This window comes from Pleurodeles waltl, chromosome 2_2, assembly GCF_031143425.1.
Source record: "Pleurodeles waltl isolate 20211129_DDA chromosome 2_2, aPleWal1.hap1.20221129, whole genome shotgun sequence".
In the NCBI taxonomy this organism is placed as follows: Eukaryota; Metazoa; Chordata; class Amphibia; order Caudata; family Salamandridae; genus Pleurodeles; species Pleurodeles waltl.
In genome coordinates this window covers 473516526-473538209 of record NC_090439.1, presented here as the reverse complement: position 1 = coordinate 473538209, position 21684 = coordinate 473516526, and the positions used below count along the sequence as shown (strand labels likewise).

The window sequence follows — 21684 nt, the reverse complement described above, 5'->3', positions numbered from 1 at the left end:
ACCTGTGTGGAGTACCTTGCATTTTATGTATTTAGTTCAAATCTTGAACTTGTGGTTCTAAAAATAAACTAAGAAAATATATTTTTCTATATAAAAACTATTGGCCTGGAGTTAAGTCTTTGAGCGTGTGTTCCTCATTTATTGCCTGTGTGTGTGCAAGAAATGCTTAACACTACCCTCTGAAAAGCCTACTGTTCGACCACACTACCACAAAATAGAGCATTAGAATTATCTAATTTTGCCGCTATCTTACTCTAAGGGGAACCCTTGGACTCTGTGCACACTATCTCTTACTTTGAGATAGTATATACAGAGCCAACTTCCTAAACCTGGGTACCTGATATATATATATATTAGGGACTTAAATGGGTGCACCATTGTCAATTGTGGGGTGTAAAGGTTACTTACCAACTACATTTAGTGGAGAGAGCATTGATACGGGGGCCCTGGTTAGCAGGATCCCAGTTTACTACAGTCTAAACACACCGACACCAGGCAAAAAGTGGAGGCACCTATGCCAGGAAGATGCTACTTTCCTACAGTATTGATTGGGTATCTAGTGTGACTAAGAAATCTGCAACTAGATGTTTCTATCAGATGGACAAGCTACTTCTCTTTGGCAACGCCTTATCTGGTAGAGACAATATCTAGTTACAAATCCTTACTGAGCCACCCATCCTCTTGGCTCTGCAAACTTTTTTTTAGGAACAGGGCAGGGACTCCCCCTTAAGGGGCTTAGTTTTGACTTACCAGTAGTCAATTTCTTTGTGGCTCTACGCTTCTGGGATGGAAAGTCATGGAAAGAACTTGTCAATGTGCCAGGGGGGCGCCTATAAAGGACACGCAAAGTCATATATGGCACGGATAACAACTGACGCAGAGCCGATCGGCGCTACCTAACAGTGCAGAGGGGTACTGCTTGAGAAAAATCTCCAGAACGAAACTGACACCTGGGGGAAATTCTCAGGTAGGAAATCTGCAACTAAATATTGTCTCTACCAGATAAGGTATTACCAAAGGTTATTAACTTGTCTTTCCTGGCTCTACCATGCCAGTGCATCTGACATCTCAAGAGGCAGTGGACGCCGGTGTTTATCTTTTCCTCCATGCCCTTATTACATCAATGGTGCTTCAGGTCCCATCTCGGCCCAACGGGTCCCACCTTCCTTTCAATGACCTGGCCAAGGAACATGAGCAAATTTACAGGTGGTGCTGGCCTCCACCCTGCCAACTACCTCCATCCCCCCCTCCGCCCCATGCCCCCTACCCCTGACTCCATATTCGGGTAGGGAGCTCCCACAGGGCCAGTGCGTGGCCAGCAGCACACATCGCGGAAATCTGACCAGCAAGCCCAAACATTTCACCTTATGCCTCTTACCAGCCAGGTGCTGCCACACAGCCCCCAGGGTCTCGCCTCTGTCCTGGCCAGCCATAGCTTATGCAGGCCCAACAATCTTCCTCGTCTCAGCACTCTGCCCCGCTCCAGCCTCAAGTCAGCTATGTGCCAGGGCTGTAGGGACTCATCCATGGCCACAGGCCGCCTTCGTATAGCTGCTCTCCAAGCTCACACCCACCACCAATGGGCCCACCATTGGGGTCATCACGGTGTATGCATTAGTTCGTGATACTCTTTTATACCATTTATATGCGGTTGTTGTGGGAAAGAAGTCATGACCACCGGAGCCACACTAGAACTCAGTCATGTCAGCTGCCGGCTCTCTACCGCCCCTTCCAACAACCCAGCCCATTAAAAGGTGATGGTGCAGAACCCCCAGAATGTGTGAAGGCCAACAGAAACATCAGTCTCCCAGCTCCTTTTACCCTACTTTAACAACTACCAAGACGCTTAAGTTTGCCCTTAGCGGTGTACTCCCACCCAATGGGAGACAGGATCCAGTAATTCCTCCCTGGGTGGCCATTTATCATGTCTGAAAAATGGGTCTTTTAATGATACATGTAGACCGCACCCTACCCTTTCTTTTTTCCCACCTAATATTTCTCCCACACTGGAACAAATCTCAGCAGAACATCTGTAGGAAAGTACCTTCTTTCTTGGCATGGTTACCCCCATTTTCTTCCTGTTGTCAGTGTGTTTGACTGTGTTTACTGGGATCCTGCTAACCAGGACCCCAGTGATTATGCTCTCTCCTTTCTATCTTGGTAACTTGTACCATTTTACCCCACATTTGTCATACTGGGGACCCCATGTAAGTCCCTAGTATATGGTTCCCAGAGCATTGGGGTACCAGGGGATCCCTATTGGGCTGCAGCATGTATTATGCCACCCATGGGGAGCCCAGCCCATGCAAAGTGTTCTGCAGGCCTGCCATTGCAGTCTGCGTGAAAGGGTGCATGTCCTCTTTTTCACCATAGGTCACTGCACCAGATCACTATAAGTTACCCCTATGGCATGCCGTCCTAGCCCAGAGGGCATGGTACAAGTACCTGTGTGTGAGGGCACCCCTGCATGAGCAGAGGTACACCCATGAACTCCAGCTCTAGTTTCATGGACTTCGTGGGTGTGGGGATGTCATTTTACACGTGTACTAGACAAAGGTTACTACCTATGTTCAGCTACATAAAGTTAACTCTGAACCTAGGCATGTTTCGTATTGAAAATGTCAGAATCATACCCCAATGCTGTTGCCAGTATTGGAAGTATGATTCCATGCACTCTGGGGGCTCCTTAGAGGACCCCAAGCATTGCTCCTACCAGCCTTCTAGGGTTTTCCAGGCAGCCTAAGCTGCTGCCACTGCTCAGACAGACAGGTTTCTACCCTTCTGCTGCTTGAACAGCTCAAGCCCAGGAAGGCAGAACAAAGGGTTTCCTTTGGAAGAGGGGGGTAACACCTTCTCCCTTTGGAAATAGGTGTTACATAGCTTGGGATGGGTAGCTTCCCCAAGCCACTGGTATGCTTTGAAGTTGGTGCCCTCTGTGCATAAACCAGTCTACACGGTTTCAGGGACCTCCAGTCCCTGCTCTGGCGCGTAACTGGACAATGGAAAGGAGAGTGACCACTCCCCTGTCTATCACCACCCCAGGGGTGGTGCCCAGAGCTCTTCCAGAGGGACCCTGGGTTCTGCCATCTTGAATCCAAGGTTGGCAGTGACCTCTTGGAGCATCTGAGTGGCCAGGCCAGGCAGGTGATATCAGAGCCCCCTCCTTATAGATGGTCACCTGGCTAGGTGATCAGTCCCCCTCTCAGGGCTATTTAGGGTCTCTCTCTTGAGTGGGCCCTTAGATTCGGCTTGCAGGATTCCAGCAGGACTCTTCTGCAACTTGTACTTTGACTTCTAGCCACTGGAACTGTGACTGGATCCTCCAGGAACCGACAACTTGCATCCATGACGAAGGCTCTGCGTGCAACATTGTTTCCAGCTTCTGCAACATTTCCCCGGCTGTGCATCCTCTGAGGGCGGCAAGTCTTCAGTCTGCATGAAAAGGAAGAAGGAATCTCCCTTGGAGTGAAGGAGTCACTCCCCTACATCCGCATGCACCTACTGCAACGACGACCAGCTGTGTGGATCTCCTCTCATCCTGAGCTATGTGGATCCTGCATCACGGGTGGTGGTCCGGAGTAGTCCTCTTGGTCCTCTCTGCCAGCTGTCCAACTTTTTTGAAGGTAAGCCCTAGCCTTCCCACGCAGGACAGTACCCCCGTGCTCCACATCTCTTGCAACTGCCAAGGCTTGTTTGCATCTCCTCCAAGTGATCTTCAGGGCACGTGTAGCTCGAGCCCCCAGCACTCCTTTCTGTGACTCACAGCCCTCTGTGTGGTTCTCCTGCGGCAAGGGCCTCTTCTCCAGTTGTGCTGCGTGGCCTCTTCTGTGACTCCTGTGTCTCCATCCTGTGGGACTCCTGTGGGTGCAGCCTCTGCTCCTGTGGGCTCTCTGTGTCGCTGAGTGTCCCCTCTGACTTTGCCTCCGGGTTGAGTCCTCCTGGGCCTTGCTGGTCCCCGGCAGTTCCACTTTCTGCCAAGTGCGACATTTGCCTTTGCCAAGGCTTGTTGGTGGAATTCATGCACCAACACCCGACTGCAATTCTTCTTCCAATGTGGGACGTCATCTGCACCCCTCAGGAACTCTTCACTGACTCCAGTGCAACAGCGCTGACCTTCTTCACATCACTGTTGACCAACTCCTGCATTTACAGCTGGGTGGGTAGTAGCTCCTACTCCTCCTGGACTCTTCTGGACTTGGTCCCATTCTTCCACATGTCTTCATCTTCAGAAATCTACCTCTGATTTCCTGCAGTCTTGTCTGGGTGTGGCATTTTCTTCATGTTCTTTCCCTTTTGGGTGGTTTGAGGAACATCTAATAATTTACTCCTTTCCTCCTCGTCACCAGGGGGCATTGTGGTACTTACCTTTGTGGTTTCCTAGTACCCCCAGTTCCCCTCTACACATTTCACTTACCTAGGTGGGGTTTGTGTTCGCATTCCATTTTTTTAGCATATGGTTTGGGTTCTCCCTAGGGTCACTATTGTCTGACTGCATTTGCACTGTTTTCTATCACTTTCTATGCCTATTTCTGGTAACTAGTGTATATATTTAGTGTGTTACGTACCTCCTATTTGAGGGTTTTCCTCTCTAGTACTTTTTGGTATTGTGCCACTAGAATAAAGTACCTTTATTTTTGTAACAATTAGTGTTTTCTTTCATGTGTGTGAGTGCTGTTTGAGTACGGTGGTATTGCATGAGCTTTGCGTGTCTCCCAGATAAGCCTTGGCTGCTCATCCACCTCTACCTCTAGAAATCCTGGCTTCTAGACACTGCCTACACTATACTAATAGGGGATACCTGGTATAAGGTGTAAGTCCCTTAGGTACCCACCACACACCAGGTCAGCTTCCTACCACATCTGTCAATTCTGCCCCAGGAATTGGGCCTATTTCTTGCCAAGGATGCGGTAGAGAGGGTAGAAGACTCCGAGAATAGCAGAGTTAATTATTCTTGCTATTTCCTCATTCCAAAAAGAGCTGACGGATGCATCACTTCTGGGCTGGGGCGGCCATCTGAGTGATTCGGTGATCAGAAGACTCTGGAAGAAACCCGCCTCCACATCAGTTTGTTGGATTTGCGGGCAATCCGCTTTGCATTGAAGGACTTTCTACCATCCATGAAGGGGAGTCTAGTATAGGTTCTCATAGTCAGCACTACTGCCAAGTAGTACTGCAACAAGGAGGGCAAAGTTGGGTTTTAAATTCTGTGGCAGGAGGTTATGCATCTTTAAAGTGGCTGAGTCACCAAGTGATGTCTCTGGTTTTAGCCACATGGTGGAAGCTTTTAACCACAGGGTGGACAAACTCGGTCACCGATGCCTAGCAAATCATGAATAACACTTACACATTGAGGTGGTTCAGGGTGTTTTCTAGCAATGGCGTAACCCTGCCCCAATCTTTTCGCCACTGACGAAAACACGCATTATTTTTACATGCTACAGTGTCCACAAAGGCTGTCCCTCGGAGACGTATTCTGCCTAGAGTGGAGCTTGATGCTCCTGTATACTTTTATGCCTCTACTCTTATTGGCTCAAGTTAAGAAGATGAAGCCCTGCTGGGCCCAGGTCTTTTTTTTTGGCTCCGGATTGTTCCAGGAGGATGTTCTCTTAAATGCAAACAAGGGAACCTCTGTACATGTATCTTGTAATAAAGGCCTATATTTAGTGATGATTCTTTTAACTTCATTCCTCAAAGGTAAGAACATATTAACCATCACTACTCAATATATTCCTTCCTTTGTCTCAGTGTCAATAAGCTCTGCCTAGGACAGAACCAAGTCTGTGTCATTGCTCTCAAGATGATTTTCTTGGCATAGTTTTTGTCTAAAAGTTGGAGTTGTTCAGCTTCTCTGAAATAGTCATCTTTAAATTTGCAGCTCCTGCGTAGCCTGGGAAATTGTCCATTTGGCTAATTTCCCCTCCGTGTCCAAGGATGGTGACTATTATACCTGAGTAAAAAGTTTGAGTTGGTAGGTTTCTTATACAAAGTTGTACGTGGGATACCATTCCATTGCCTGATCAGGAGATCCAGATAGTTGATCTTAGTACTCAATAGGTACTATGTACTTTTTCATACTAATCTGTTATAAATTGTTCTGAATTGTGTATAAAACCAGTGAGATTTCTACAGTGTTGTGTGTCTTATATGTTGGAAATATATTTACTACTTGAGCACTGCGTTGTCTGCACTATAATCACTTTATCACGTCCTTGTATATGAATTGGTCCAATATATATTTTTGATCAAAACTGTGTTCTGTCCTGTGTTTCCTGTTTAAAGCTGATGTTGTATAATAATCATTAAGACTTAGAATTAGATGGTCAATGCAAGAGGTTTCCAATTTCAAATGATTCCTAGAGGACAACTGTTTACATACTATGTATTGACCCTGGTCCACATGGACATATAGGGTTGTCCTTGTTGATAATTCACGTCAAGGATTAACTGCTCATTCCAGCTGAGCCAAGGCTGCTGCTACTTTGAAGGAAGTAGAGTGTCTTTCCTGGATATGTCAGGCTGCTATGTGAGCATCACTGCACACATTTAGAAAAGCAATATTGCCTTAAGTGTCAGGCCTGCCGGGATAGGCATTTTGCCTTTTTGGTACTGCAGTACTTTTTAGTCTGAGCCATTTCACAGAGAAAACTCATTAGGAGGTACTGCTTTGGAATTGGTTCACAAAAGGAGGAATCTGCTGTTAGAAGAATCCATCAGAAAAAAACTAACTATACCTTTGGTGCGCTCCTTCTGGTGTCCAACCACAGGTCCCTCACCGACTCTCCCTCCTCTCTGTCATGTTGAATAAACTCTTTTTCCACATAAATATGTAGAGAACTAGATATCTGCACACTGGTCAAGCCAGTTTGCAGATTGGCTCTAAGTCTGAGGGTGCGTACAAGCTTTAGAAAGCAACTTATGTCAGCAGCCAGAGTGAAAGGATGTTGGCACAGAGTTACACCACGCCGCCTACCACTGCACAGGAGTACTGCTTTTAGATTTCAGGCTCCAGTCTACCGCCTGAGGGGAATATTCACAAGGTGAGAAATCTGCGTTTAGGAAAGGTGTCCCCCAGAAAGAGCACTACCATAGGTAAATAGCTCTTTTCAGGCTTGATCCTGTATCCAGCGAGTGCGGCGTTGAGGCTTCTTGGTCTCTTAGCTTCAGCAGGTGTCATGTGCGATCTCTACATAAGAACCTAAAATCCCACTGATCCAGGCATCAAGGCCGCCTGTCCAACACTATCTAGGTCACAGAGGCGATTGCTCATAACCTACAGTGGTGGTTGACTGATTACTCCTTGTTCTGCAACAGGCCAATTTCCCTTCTTCACCCAGCGTTGACAGTGGTGAAGGATGCATCGCTGCTGGGTTGCCAGGGTTCACCTAGGGAAACTGGATAACCGAGAACTCTGGTCTCCGGTTGTAGGAAGCTGGCTCTTTATGTAGTGAGCCAAAATGAGGTACACTGTGCAAAGAGTCCAAGCAATCACTAGAGGTCCAAATTACATCCCAAATGCTCTGTTTGTAGATAGTGTGGTTGAGCAATCAGGCATATCGGGGGGTAGTGCTAAGAATGTAAGCACACACTAATGCTGTAAGTAGGTCACACACTCAATAAATAAATCCAACACCACTTTGCTTGTGTATAAGTACTGTGTAACCATAAGTGGTATTGCAGGAGCTTTGCATGTCTCCTAGTTCAGCCTAAGCTGCTCTCCTATAGCTACCTCTATCAGCCTAAGCTGCTAGAACACTTCTACATTTCACTAATAAGGGATAACTGGACCTGGTGTAAGGTGTGAGTACCCAAGGTACCCACTACAAACCAGGCCAGCCTCCTACACTGGGTCAGACTGGACCCCCAGTCCACATCTGCAGACTGTTTCTGTGGGCCACCATGGAACAGCAAGGAACTATAGTGCTGGACCCGATACCAGATGACACCCATGCAGCCGCACCCTACAGCCCGAGGAGGAAGGGACCGATGGTGACACCACATGCCTGAGCACATCAATGGTCGAGCCTCCCTGTGGGTTCCCCGGACTGTCCTCCTAGTCCATCCTTGCAGCAAATCTGCAACTGGACCAATCCCCATAGACTTGAAAGGGGCATCCGACACCCTAACACACCTCTGCAACCAGACACGCCAGAGCTCCCCGAGGTGGCCTGTTGGTGTGGCATTAAACCTTGCACCAAAACCCCCTTAAGTCCAGGCGATTGGTCACGTAAGTCATTGTACTCTACCTGGATTGACGTTTTTGTTTTCCTCCATAGGATTGCATTGCAGCAACTTTTAAAAACAGTAAAAATTCATAATTTGAAAATTACTTACCTAATTCCAATGATTTTGGTATCTAAATTTATTTTAAAAAAAAAGTATGGGTTATTTTTATAAAATAGACAATACTCAGTGTTACCAAAAATAAAGGTAGCTTATTTGGGTGACACAGTACCAAAAATATCTTAGAGGCAATACTCCTTTTGGAGGTAAGTATTATACACAATATATACACTAGACACCAAAATAAGGTAAGTAATTAGACATAGGATAGTGCAAATATTAGGAAATGCTATAGAATGCAATCAGAGAAAATAGGTCTTGGGGCAACACAAACCATATAGTAAAAAGTGGAATGCAAATCACAAATTCCCCCCCTAGACAAGTGTAGTGTGTGCAGAATCGTTGAGAGAGTAAGAATACAGTAAAGGTAAGTAAATTACCCCACCCCAGAGCCTAGAAAAGCAGGAGTAAAGTACTGCAAGTTGCCTTAGGACACACTACAAGTCGTGATTAGAGTTATTGCAAGAACCAACCAAGTCTGTAATCAACAAATGGTGTATTCCTGGGCCTGAAGACTTGCAAAAGGAAGGAGACCAAGTCCAGAAGTCAAAAGAAGTTCCAGGAAGGACAGGAGCCCCTGCCAACCCAGAAGTGGGTGACAAAGAAGAGTCCAGTGGTTGGACAAAGACTGCAGAAATGCACCCTAGGAAGATGTCAGCGGGTTCCTGCGTGATGCACTGGATGTCCCACGTTGTAAAGTTGGATGCAGGCGATTTTTGGTGCTGGATTCCTCCAACAAGCCTTGGTACCGGCAAAGTCGTGTTTTGCGTCAAGTAAGCACTGTCTGGACCCAGGAGGGAACTGGGGGGGCCTCAACTCTGTGTGAGGAGGGAGAGGGGGCTCTCAGCCCTTCAGAGAGCCCTCAGAGCACCAGGTAGCACCCACTGGAGTCCCAGGACACAGAGACAAAGGAGGTGCAAAATGCGGTTGGTGCAGCACTACAAAGGAAGTTCCCACGCCGCCGAAGAACAACTCAGCGAGTTGAGCGTCACAGGATAGAGTGCTGGGGACCTGGGCCAGGCTGTGCACGAAGGAATTTTGCAAATAGTGCACAGAGGCCTCAGGAGGTGAAGAAGACGCAGTACACAGGGGTATCGTCGCTCTCTGGAAATGCAAGGTCTTACCTAATCCATATTGCATCAGCAGGACCTCAGGACAATCTATGTCGATGGAGTCCAACCTCTGTGTCCTTAGGAGCACGCTCGTTGCTGTGAGTAGAGTCCAAGGGTACCGGTCGTCATCTTGGAAGGTGCCTGCTGGAGCAGGGGAGTGACTCCGTCACCCCACAGGAGATTTCTACGGTCCTTCTGGTGCAGGATGAAGACGGAGTCCTCAGAGCGTGCACACCGTGGAAACTATTGGAGTTGCTGGCTGGAGCTGAAGTTGCAGAGGAAAAGTATCAACCGCGTTTTGCACCTCCTTTGTCCCCATGTCCTGGGACTCCCATGAGGTGCTGGCTGGCATCCTGAGGGCTCTCCAAAGTGCTGATAGTTCCCTTCCCTCTTGCTCCTCACACAGAGTTGAGGCCCCCAGGTCCCTCCTGGGTCCATCCAGTGCCATTTAGATGCAAAACGCACTTTTGTCGTAACCAAGGCTTGTTGGCGACTTCCAAAACAAAATCACGTCTGCAATGCTCTTCACGTCGTGGGACGTCCTTTGTATCATGCAGGAACCCGCTGGCATCTTCGTAGGGTGCATTCCTGCAGTCTTTGACTAACCTGGGACTCTTCCTTTGCACCCTCTTCTGGGATGGCAGGGGCTCCTGTCCTTCATGGAACTTTTTTCGACTTCTGGACTTGGTCCCCTTCCTTTGCTGGTCTTCACGTCCAGGAATCAAGCAGTTGTTGTTTGCAGACCTGGTTGGTTGCTGCAAAATCCCAATCACGAGGTGCATTGTGGCCTAAGGAAACTTGCAGCACTTTACTCCTGCTTTTCTGGGCTCTGGGGTGGGGTAATTTACTTACCTTTACTGTATTTTTACTCTCCCAGCGATTCTGCACACACTACACTTGTCTTGGGGGGAATTTGTGATTCGCATTCCACTTTCTTAGTATATGGTTTGTGTTGCCCCTAGACCTATTTTCTCCCATTGCATTTTATAGCATTTCATATTATTTGCACTATCCTATGTCTAATTACTTACCTTATTTTGGTGTCTAGTGTATATATTGTGTATAATACTTACCTCCAGAAGGAGTATTGCCTTTAAGATATTTTTGGTACTGTGTCACCCAAATAAATACCTTTATTTTTGGTAACACTGAGTATTGTCTTTACTTGTGTAAAAGTACTGTGTAACTATAAGTGGTATTGCATGAGCTTTGCATGTCTCCTAGTTCAGGCTAAGCTGCTCTGCTTTAGGTACCTCTATTAGCCTAAGCTGCTAGAACACATCTACTTCACTAACAAGGAATAACTGGACCTGGTATAAGGTGTAAGTACCCAAGGTACCCACTAGAAACCAGGCCAGCCTCCTACATCCTTTGTCTGAGCTGCTTGGGCAGAACCTCTGTGCACCACATCTGTTTGTCGTTGATAAGGCTTGTTGGCTCTCCAGTCTGGAGCAGAGACCTCCTAGGTCAAGAAGCCCCAGCCTCCAGCACTACACAACTCCAAGAACGACGTCCTTTCTTCAACTCCTGCGACTTGGGCATCCCTCTTTGCTGTGCTGCTGAGGCCTCCCGTCAACTCCCGGTGCCTGCTGCTTGAGGGTCCTGCAGGGGGCCCCATCAATTTCTGATGGATCTCCTGCTTGCTGAGGGCTGGTACTGACTTATCTTCAAAGGTGGAGTCTTCTAGACCTTGCTGGTCGCCAAACCCCTGCAACACTCCGTACAACTTTCCCCTGCATTTGCTAAGGCTTGTTGTTGGTCCTGCTAACTCCTCTGCAATTCGACAACTGGCATTGGACAACTCGTGCACGACTCCTGGGGTCTTCCTGCATCGTTTGTACTCAACAGTTGCATTTCTTTGACCACCGTTCTACAGGAAATCATAACCAAGAAGGGTGGACCTAGGCACCTCTGGGTTGTCTTAAATCTGTCTCCTCCTTCCTGAGGTCCTCTTCTTCCGGGATCCATGCTTGGGTTCCACCAACCTGGTCCACTGGTCACGACAGCAGCTGGAAACCTGAGGACCCTCATTGACTTCAGCTGGAAGTCCCCCCCCCCCCTCTCTCACACACACACACACACACACACACACACACACACACACACACACACACACACACACACACACACACACACACACACACACACACACACACACACACACACACACACACACACACACACACACACACACACACACACACACACACACACACACACACACACACACACACACACACACACACACACACACACACACACACACACACACACACACACACACACACACACACACACACACACACACACACACACACACACACACACACACACACACACACACACACACACACACACGGGCCTTGTTATTATATGCTATTACTTATTTCGAAGTATATTTTTGTATGTTCATGTCTACTGTGAGGAGATATACTAAAGTTAGTTTAGCGTGTGTGTTATAATAAATAATACATTCTTTTTCTAGCACTGGTGTGGTTCTTTCCTGTGTGTACATCACTGACTGACCTATGTGGTATTTGCAACTACTTTACACCCTCCTGCATAAGCCTTAGTTGCTCTCCACACCTAGCCTTTGAGAGCTCTGATTATCTAGAACCTCCTACACTATCACTAAGGGTTGCCTGGACTCAGTACAGGATGCCTCACCTACAGGTGTACACCGTATACTGAGACAGCCTCCTACGCTCCCTAAAAGTCAAAATACAACAGGGCACACAGACTGTGTGCCATGTCCCCTCAACACTCCATGTAGCATTTGTAAGTCACCCCTACATCAGGACTTATAACCCTAAGTTAGGGTGCATTATGTTATTTGTGTGGGCATAACTGCAAGAGCAGCTATGTCTGCTTTTTCTTTGTCGATTCTTAGACATAGTAAGTGAACAGGGAAGCCATTTTAAATATATGTGCTGGACACCGGTCAGTAAGAGTTCCCCAGCTACATGATGACTTCTCTGAAGACAGGGATGTTTGACATCAAACATCTCATATTAATAAACCCTCACTGATTCCAGTGATGGATTTATTCATACAGGCACCCAGATGGCACCTTGGAGTTCCCTGAAAAACCTACCAACCACTGGCGAGCTCACTAACCAGTGTTGGCCAGTCCACCACCAACAGACGAGAATCTGACTCTCTAGGGTGGGGGTATTTGCTCTCTTGAGGTCAGAAACAAAAGCCTCTCCAGGCTGAGGTGTGGAACAACCCTCCCAATGGGTGATCTGCATTCTGAGGCAGGGAGCCTCATATCATATCCTCAAGTCTTCGCCAGACACAAATGGAGGAGTGGACAAGAAGCCTACTGAACCCAAAAACCAAGGAGCATGACTGACTTGGCTGCCAATCCTCAAGGAGCAATTGACCTGTTGTGCCGCTGCAAAAACGAACTTTGAGGATCTGGAGCGCCAAGGCAAGACGCCGGGGATCACCACTGCACCTGAGTTGCTTAGCCTGAGCTGAAGTGGGCCAACCAAGTCAGTGTGGTCCCCAGACCCTCCAGAGATGAAAGCCCACCCTGAGTTCGTCCACTGTTGACTTCGAGATGCCACCTGCAGTCTGTTTGTGCATACCCCCCCTGCAACCACAAGAGGCCAGGAGACAGACCCGACGCTTCAGGACACCTCTGCACCCATCTGTCCTGGACTTGGGAGAAGTGAACAAAGGGTGTCCCCACGCCTCCCAGTCTTCTGAGACCTGAGCCCACTTCTTGACTTGGTTGGTCTGCACCCCCAGTCCATGCCTGCACCCTGTTTCTGGGGACCCCCCTGCAACCCTAAGGAACTCCAGCACCGGACCTGATGGCAGAAGACTTCACTGCACCCGGGCCCTGCAGCCTGAGGAGGAGTGGACCGATGGTGTCGCCACATGCATGAGGACCTTTGGGTCGAACTCCCCTGTTGATTTCCCTGAACTGACCTTCCAGTCCATCCCTGCAGCAACTTTGTGACTGGACCGTTCCCCATTGATGTGAATGGACACCCAACACAGTAACACACCTCTGCACCTGGACACGCCATAGTCTCCTGAGGTGACCTGTTGGTGTGACCTTGAACCTTGACCCTAAAGTCCTGGAGAACAGTCCTGTAAGTCACTATGAAGTGTCCAAGTGCATTAAAGTTTTCCCCGATAGGATAACATTACAGCACCCAAACATTTCAGTGTCAACTTTTAAAAACTCTAAAGATCTATATCTTGAAAAGTACTCACCTGACTGGTGATCTTGGTATCTAAATTTATATAAAAGTACATGTTTTCTTATAAATTGGTGTTGGATTTCTTTGAGTGTGTGTCTCACTGTATGAGTGTCTTATATGCTTAGCACTACCCTCTCACATGCCTAACTGCTCATCCACACTACCCAAAAAGAGAGCATTTGGGTTATCTTTTGTGCCTCTGTGATACCTCTGGGGATTTCTTTGACTCTTTGCTGTGTACCTCATTTTGGTCCACTATATCAAGAGCCAGCTTCCTTCACCACCTATATATTTGTATGCGAGGAAAACATTTGTACTGATGGATGCTGATTTTGTTTTTTGGAAGAAGGGAGGGGGGGGGGTCTGTGAAACTTTTTTTTATTTTGCTAAAATGTACTAGATAAATACATAGTGAAAAATGTTATGCATATATGTTGAGACTGCTTTTATCACAATAACATAAATCCTCTGACTGATGGTGCAGAACTTTTCAAGAATATATGAGATGGCCTGAAGGAAGGATTTATTTACTAAGTAATATTTTTTTGTAGATTACATTCCTAATAGAGCCTAATGAACCAGTCAAATTGATCCCAGACATGAGACCAGCTACACCAGCCGTTTCAAACGTGAAGGCTGTTGCCAGTCGCACCTTGGTGAAGAGTTTATGCCTCAAGATTGTGGTAACTATCTTTTCCTAAGCATTATACCATTGCTTTAGTTAGTGAAAGTCAACAACCACAGTGTTGAAAAGAGACACTTCTGTGGACACATTTTGCAAAACAGACTACTATGTCAAACTAGTCAAAAATAAAGTTTGCATTTTCAGTAGCACTCCATGTTTTTTGCTCACCTGGGAAGGCCAGGAGGGGGGACACCAGTTTCCATTTGGATTGTTTTGATCCCCCTTTTGGTTAGCTGAAGCCTCAAATATACATTGCAAATACAAAATTCAGCAGCCTGTGAGGAAACATACTAGAAACTATTGGAAAACAACACGTTTTTTCCATTTTAATGGTAATTCAGGGAGAAGAATACAATGACAGTGCAATATGCTATTAAGTAATACAATGGTTGTTAAATCTGAAGGAATGGAGTTAAACACTAAATAAGTACATCAAAATTAAATGAATGATAAAAAGTTAAGTAAATAAATATTGCAGCAAGTAAAATGTAATAAAGAATAATGTTTGAATTGTGTTTGATGGACTAGAAAAATGTAAGAACAAGTAGGGAGAAAGCCAATGTGTCTTGCATTATCTACCACCCCTGTGGCTTATTTTCATACTTGGTTTGTCATGGTATTTGCAAAACTTTGTTAGAGATGCTACCTGCCCTCATCATTCTAAAAAATAAAATAAAAAAAATTGACATAGTAGCCCCTGGCGCTGAAGGGAATTACTTTGTATGTGCATGTGCTCTTTGTGAAAGGACAAAATGCTGTTATAGTGAAGTAAGCTATTGTTAAAGTGGGCTTTGTTTTGCATGTTTTTTGCAGTATTAAGTGGAAGAAAAATGGGAATGCTAAATGAGTTGATAAAGTTGGCTGACTGAAACCCCTTACATTTATTTAAGTATACATTATGCTTACCATTTAGTAAAATCAAAAGGTCTTTTCTGGTGCCAGACCAAAACAAATGACCACCTGACTCTAACATAATGTCCAACTAACAGAGTTTCAGAGCATGCAGTTAATGAAAAACTCACCATACTTTCCCATGTACAAGTATTCAGTTTTTCAACACAGAAGATAGCTATCTCATTTCTCATCCATTGACCTGAAGGAGTGCATCTAGGCTCATTTTTATATCTGTCAGATATTTCATCCACCAGTTTATCTAAATGTAATGTTGTTCAAGGAGAAACAAACAAGTTAATGATCTTTAGTAACTTCTTATGTGGCAGAGACTCCATCTTGCTGCAGATTCCTTACCTTGCAATATTACCCAGGCATCAGAATGGATCTGGGAAATCTTGAGCAGTACCCCTGCACGCTGGTACGTGGCGTCTAACAACTCTATGTTGGTATCCTAAATGCTGGATGTGACATGTGTAGTGCCTGTCTACGCTCCACCCTAGTGTGCTGACTTAAGTTCCTTACGTTTTCTGAGGCAGGAGCACAGAGCCATAGCAGAAGGTTGGTGACCAGTGTGCAGATTCTAAGGATCTACAGGAACCTTTTTTTAGGTGGAAAAGTTCAGTTTGCACAGTGGGGAAGATAGGAGGAGCGGTAAGGTATTTCCAGCTAGACAGAGTCTCTGCCAGATAAGATGTTACCAAATGTAAGTTGTAGGAAAGTACAATTTTTCTGGTATGGTTACCCCCTACTTTTGCCTGCTGTCAAAGTGTGTTTGACTGTGTTCACTGGGATCCTGTTAACTAAGACCCCAGTGACTGTGCTCTCTCCCCCTAAATTTGATTGTTACTGACTTTACACACCCCGCGATTGGCATACTGGTGCCCCCATGTAAGTCCCTAATATATAGTACCTAGGTACCCAGGGCATTGGGGCACCAGGGGTTCCCCATGGGCCGCTGCATGTATTATGACACCCATGGGAGCCCATGCAAAATGTGTCTGCAGGCCTGCCAATGCAGCCTGCATGAAAAAGTGCAAGCCCCCTTTCACTACAGGGCACTGCACCAGGCCACTATAAGTCACCCCTATGGTGGGCCCTCCTAGCCCAGAGAGCAGAGTGCAAGTACCTGTGTGTGAGGACACCTCTGCATGAGCATAGGTGCCCCCACGAGCTCCACCTCCGTTTTCTGGACTTTGTGAGTGCGGGGAAGCCATTTTACCCGTTTACGGGACATAGGTCTCTATCTATGTCCAGCTACATAGTGGTAACTCCGAACCTAGACATGTTTGGTATCAGACATGTCGGGATCATACTCCAGTACTGTTGCCTGTATTGGTTGTATGATTCCATGCACTCGGGGGGGGCTCCTTAGAGGACCCCAGCTGTTCTCCTACCAGTTTGCAGGGTGTTCCGGGGCAGCCCATAATAAAGCCATCCTACAGACAGGTTTCTGCCCTCATGCTACTTGAGATGCTCAAGCCCAGGAAGGCAGAACAAAGGATTTTATTTGGGAGAGGGGGCCAACACCCTGTACCTTTGGAAATAGGTGTTACATGGCTTGGGAGGGGTAGCCTTCCCAAGCCACAGGTATGCTTTCAAGGGCACATTTAATGCCTTCCTTAAATAAACCGGTTTGCACCAGTCCAGGGACCCTGGGTCCCTGCTCTGGGGCTAAACTGTACAATGGAAAGTTACCACTCCCCTGTCCATCACCACCCTAGGGGTAGTGCCCAGAGCTCCTCCAGGTGGCCACTTGATTCTGCCATCTTGAATCCAAGGAGAGTAGAGGCCTCTGGGAGCATATGAGTGGCCAGGTCAGGCAGGTGATGTCACAGCCCCTTCCTGATAGGAAGTCACCCTGCTAGGTGACTAATCCCCCTTTTAGGGCTATGTAGGGTTTCCCTCTTGGGTGGGGTCTTCAGATTCAAAGTGATTGATTGCAGCTGGACTCCTATGCAATGTTTACTTCGACTTCTGGCCACTGGAACCGCAACAGGACTTAACAGGAACCTACAATCTGCAGCTCCAGTGACAACTTCACTATGCAACATTGTTTCTCTGGCTCCTTCCAGCAACTGCAACATTTCCCCGGCTGTGCACTGTCTGAGGACAGAAAGTCTTCAGTCTGCACCAAGAAGGAATCTACCTTGGAGTGAAGGAGTGTAGGAAAGTGCCCTCGTTCTTGGCATGGTTACCCCTATTTTCTGCCTGTTGTCAGTGTGTTTGACTGTTTCCACTGGGTTCCTGCTAACAAGGACCCCAGTGGTTATGCTCGCTCCCTCCTAACTTGGTAACTGTGTCTTTTTCTTCCCACAATTGGCTTTTTGGTCTCCCCATGTAAGTCCCCAGTATATGCTTCCTAGGTACCCAGGGCATTGGGGTTCCAGTGGATCCCTGTGGGCTGCAGCAGTTATTCTGCCACCCACAGGGAGCCCAGGCCAAGGGTTCTGCAGGCCAGACATTGCAGTCTGCGTGAAACGGGTACATCTCCTGCAACTCTGTGTGGATCCTGCAACACAGTTGGTGGTCTTGAGTGGTCCCCTTTGGCCCCTCTACCAGCTTTCCAACTTCGGAGGTGGTGGGTCTTTGCCTCTCCTTGCAGGACAGTAGCACTGTGGCCTGCAACTGTTGTAGCTACCAAGGCATGTTGGCTCTTCTTCCAAGGGATTTTCAAGCCCCGTGTAGCCCCGGCCTCTAGCACGCTTCCCTGCAATGTGTGGTCTCCTGCCTGCTGCTCCAGCTTCTTTACAGGTGTGCTGAGTGGGCCTCACTGCCACTCCTGTGCCTTCTGCCTGTGAGTTGCCTGTGGGGGCTGCATCCACAACTTCTTGCTCTCTTGACTATTGGAGGTTGCCTGGGACTCCCCACTTTGGGTTGAATCCCCCTGTGCCTTCCAGTCCCCAGCAGCTCTGCAACCTCTCTTCTGCGACTCTTGCATTTGCCAAGGCGTTTTTTTTTTTTCCACACCACTGACAGACTTCAACTCTTCTTCCGACATGGGACATCAACTGTATCACTTCTGGAACTCTTCCTCTGCTCCTATGCTGCATAGCCGACTCCTGGTCTTCACCGTCTACCAGGTCCTGCATCTCCAGAAGGGTGGCTAGTGGCTCCTGCCCCAACAGGAGACTGCAACTGGAACTGGTCTTAGTCCCTTTCATTTGCAGGTCCTCTTCTGTCTGGATCCATCTTCTGATTCTTGCAGTCTTGCTTAGGTCTTGCACAGTCTTTTCACAGTTTCTCTGTGGGTTTGGGGAAAAACCAGGTACTTACCTCTTCTCTCCTGGTCACTCGGTGGTACCTTGGTACTTACCTTTTGGGGTCCCTAGCTCTTCTAGCTCCCCTCTACAGATACTCACTTACCTCAGTGGGGGTCCATCATTCACATTCCATTTTTTTAGTTTGTGGCTTGGGCTCCCCCTAGGATCACTATTGTCAATGCACTGTTTTTTATTGCTTTCTATGCTCATTCCTGACAACTAAGGTGTAGGTAAAAGTGTGTTTACTCACCTGCTAGTAGAGTATTGCCTATATAGTATTTTAGTATTTGTGTCACTAAAATAAAGTACCTTTATTTTTGTAACACTGTGTGGTTTTTTCATTTGTGTAAGTGCTGTGTGATTATAAGTGGTATTGCATGAGCTTTGCATGTCTCCTAGATAAACCTTGACTGCTCATCCACAGCTACCTCTAGAGAGCCTGGCTTCCTAGACACTGACTACACCTCACTAATAAGGGATACCTGGACCAGGTATAGTGTGATAATACCATAGGTACTCACCACACACCAGGCCAGCTTCCTACATAAGTAACTTGTTGTTCTTCTGGAGACTTCTAGACGTAGATTCCTTACCTTAGAATAGATACTGAATGTAAGTAAATGCCTCCTTGGCATGGTTACCCCCTGACTTTTTGCCTTTGCTGATGCCAAGTTATGATTTGAAAGTGTGCTGAGGCCTGCTAACCAGGCCCCAGCACCAGTGTTCTTTCCCTAACCTGTACCTTTGTTCCCACAATTGGCACACCCTGGCATTCAGGTAAGTCCCTTGTAACTGGTACCCCTGGTACCAAGGGCCCTGATGCCAGGGAAGGTCTCTAAGGGCTGCAGCATGTCTTATGCCACCCTGGGGACCCCTCACTCAGCCCAGACACACTGCTTGCCAGCTTGTGTGTGCTGGTGGGGATAAAATGACTAAGTCGACATGGCACTCCCCTCAGGGTGCCATGCCAACCTCGCACTGCCTATGACATAGATAAGTCACCCCTCTAGTAGGCCTTACAGCCCTAAGGTAGGGTGCACTATACCATAGGTGAGGGCATAAGTGCATGAGCACTATGCCCCTACAGTGTCTAAGCAAAACCTTAGACATTGTAAGTGCAGGGTAGCTATAAGAGTATATGGTCTGGGAGTCTGTCATGCACGAACTCCACAGCACCATAATGGCTACACTGAAAACTGGGAAGTTTGGTATCAAACTTCTCAGCACAATAAATGCACACTGATGCCAGAGGGCATCTTAGAGATGCCCCCTGCAACCATACCCGACTACCAGTGTGGGCTGACTAGTTTTAGCATCCTGCCACACACCAGACATGTTGCTGGCCACATGGGGAGAGTGCCTTTGTCTCTCTGTGGCTAGTAATAAAGCCTGTACTGGGTGGAGGTGCTTCTCACCTCCCCCTGTAGGCACTGTAACACCTGACGGTGAGCCTCAAAGGCTCACCCCCTTTGTTATAGCACCCCAGGGCACTCCAACTAGTGGAGTTGCCCGCCCCCTCTGGCCACGGCCCCACTTTTGGCGGCAAGGCCGGAGGAGATAATGAGAAAAACAAGGAGGAGTCACTGGCCAGTCAGGACAGCCCCTAAGGTGTCCTGAGCTGAGGTGACTCTGACTTTTAGAAATCCTCCATCTTGTAGATGGAGGATTCCCCCAATAGGATTAGGGATGTGCCCCCCTCCCCTCAGGGAGGAGGCACAAAGAGGTTGTAGCCACCCTCAGGGCTAGTAGCCATTGGCTACTAACCCCCCAGACCTAAACACACCCCTAAATCGAGTATTTAGGGGCTCCCAGAACCTAGGTAACTAGATTCCTGCAACCTAAGATGAAGAAGGACTGCTGAGCTGAAAACCCTGAAGAGGAGACGGAGACACCAACTGTATTTGGCCCCAGCTCTACCGGCCTGTCTCCCCACTTCGAGAAAAACTGCAACAGCAATGCGTTCAACAGGGTCCAGCGACCTCTGAAGCCTCAGAGGACTACCCTGCATCTAAAAGGACCAAGAACTCCCGAGGACAGCGGCTCTGCTCCAAAGAAGAAACATCTTTGCAACAAAGAAACAACTTTGAAAGAACACACGTTTCCCGCCGGAAGCGTGAGACTTTGCACTCTGCACCCGACGCCCCCGGCTCGACTTGTGGAGAAACAACACTACAGGGAGGACTCCCCGGCGACTGCGAGCCCGTGAGTAGCCAGAGTTGACCCCACTGAGCCCCACAGCGACGCCTGCAGAGGGAATCCAGAGGCTCCCCCTGACTGCCTGCTTCTAAGAACCCGACGCCTGGTAAGGACACTGCACCCGCAGCCCCCAGGACCAGAAGGATCCCACCTCCAGTGCAGGAGCGATCCCCAGGTGGCCCTCTCCCTTGCCCATGTGGTGGCTACCCCGAGGAGCCCCCCCCCTTGCCTGCCTGCATCGCTGAAGAGACCCCTGGGTCTCCCATTGGACTACATTCCAAACTCGACGCCTGTTTGCACACTGCACCCGGCCGCCCCCGTGCCGCTGAGGGTGTACTTTTTGTGCTGACTTGTGTCCCCCCCGGTGCCCTACAAAACCCCCCTGGTCTGCCCTCCGAAGACGCGGGTACTTACCTGCTGGCAGACTGGAACCGGGGCACCCCCTTCTCCATTGAAGCCTATGCGTTTTGGGCACCACTTTGACCTCTGCACCTGACCGGCCCTGAGCTGCTGGTGTGGTAACTTTGGGGTTGTCCTGAACCCCCAACGGTGGGCTACCTTGGACCCAACTTTGAACCCTGTAGGTGGTTTACTTACCTGCAAAACTAACAAACACTTACCTCCCCCAGGAAATGTCGAAAATTGCACTGTGTCCAGTTTTAAAATAGCTTATTGCCATTTGTGTAAAAACTGTTTATGCTATTTTGCTAATTCAAAGTTCCTAAGTGAAATACCTTTCATTTAAAGTATTGTTTGTAAATCTTGAACCTGTGGTTCTTAAAATAAACTAAGAAAATATATTTTTCTCTATAAAAACCTATTGGCCTGGAATTGTCTTTGAGTGTGTGTTCCCCATTTATTGCCTGTGTGTGTACAACAAATGCTTAACACTACCCTCTGATAAGCCTACTGCTCGACCACACTACCACAAAATAGAGCATTAGAATTATCTATTTTTGCCACTATCTTACCGCTAAGGG

The 21684-nt window shown here is 47.7% G+C and overlaps 1 protein-coding gene across 3 annotated transcripts in view; it reads left to right on the top strand.

Annotated features, from left to right (window-relative positions):
• Positions 1-21684, top strand: part of SMCHD1 (structural maintenance of chromosomes flexible hinge domain containing 1) — a 2128336-nt gene that overhangs the window by 1749758 nt on the left and 356894 nt on the right. For 2 of the 3 annotated variants that reach the window (XM_069219969.1, XM_069219968.1), the window contains one exon: positions 14221-14352. The exons of the other annotated variant lie outside the window; for it this stretch is intronic. In XM_069219969.1, the coding sequence (XP_069076070.1) occupies positions 14221-14352 (132 nt within the window). The remainder of the gene's footprint in view (positions 1-14220; positions 14353-21684) is intronic. 3 annotated transcript variants of the gene reach the window in all.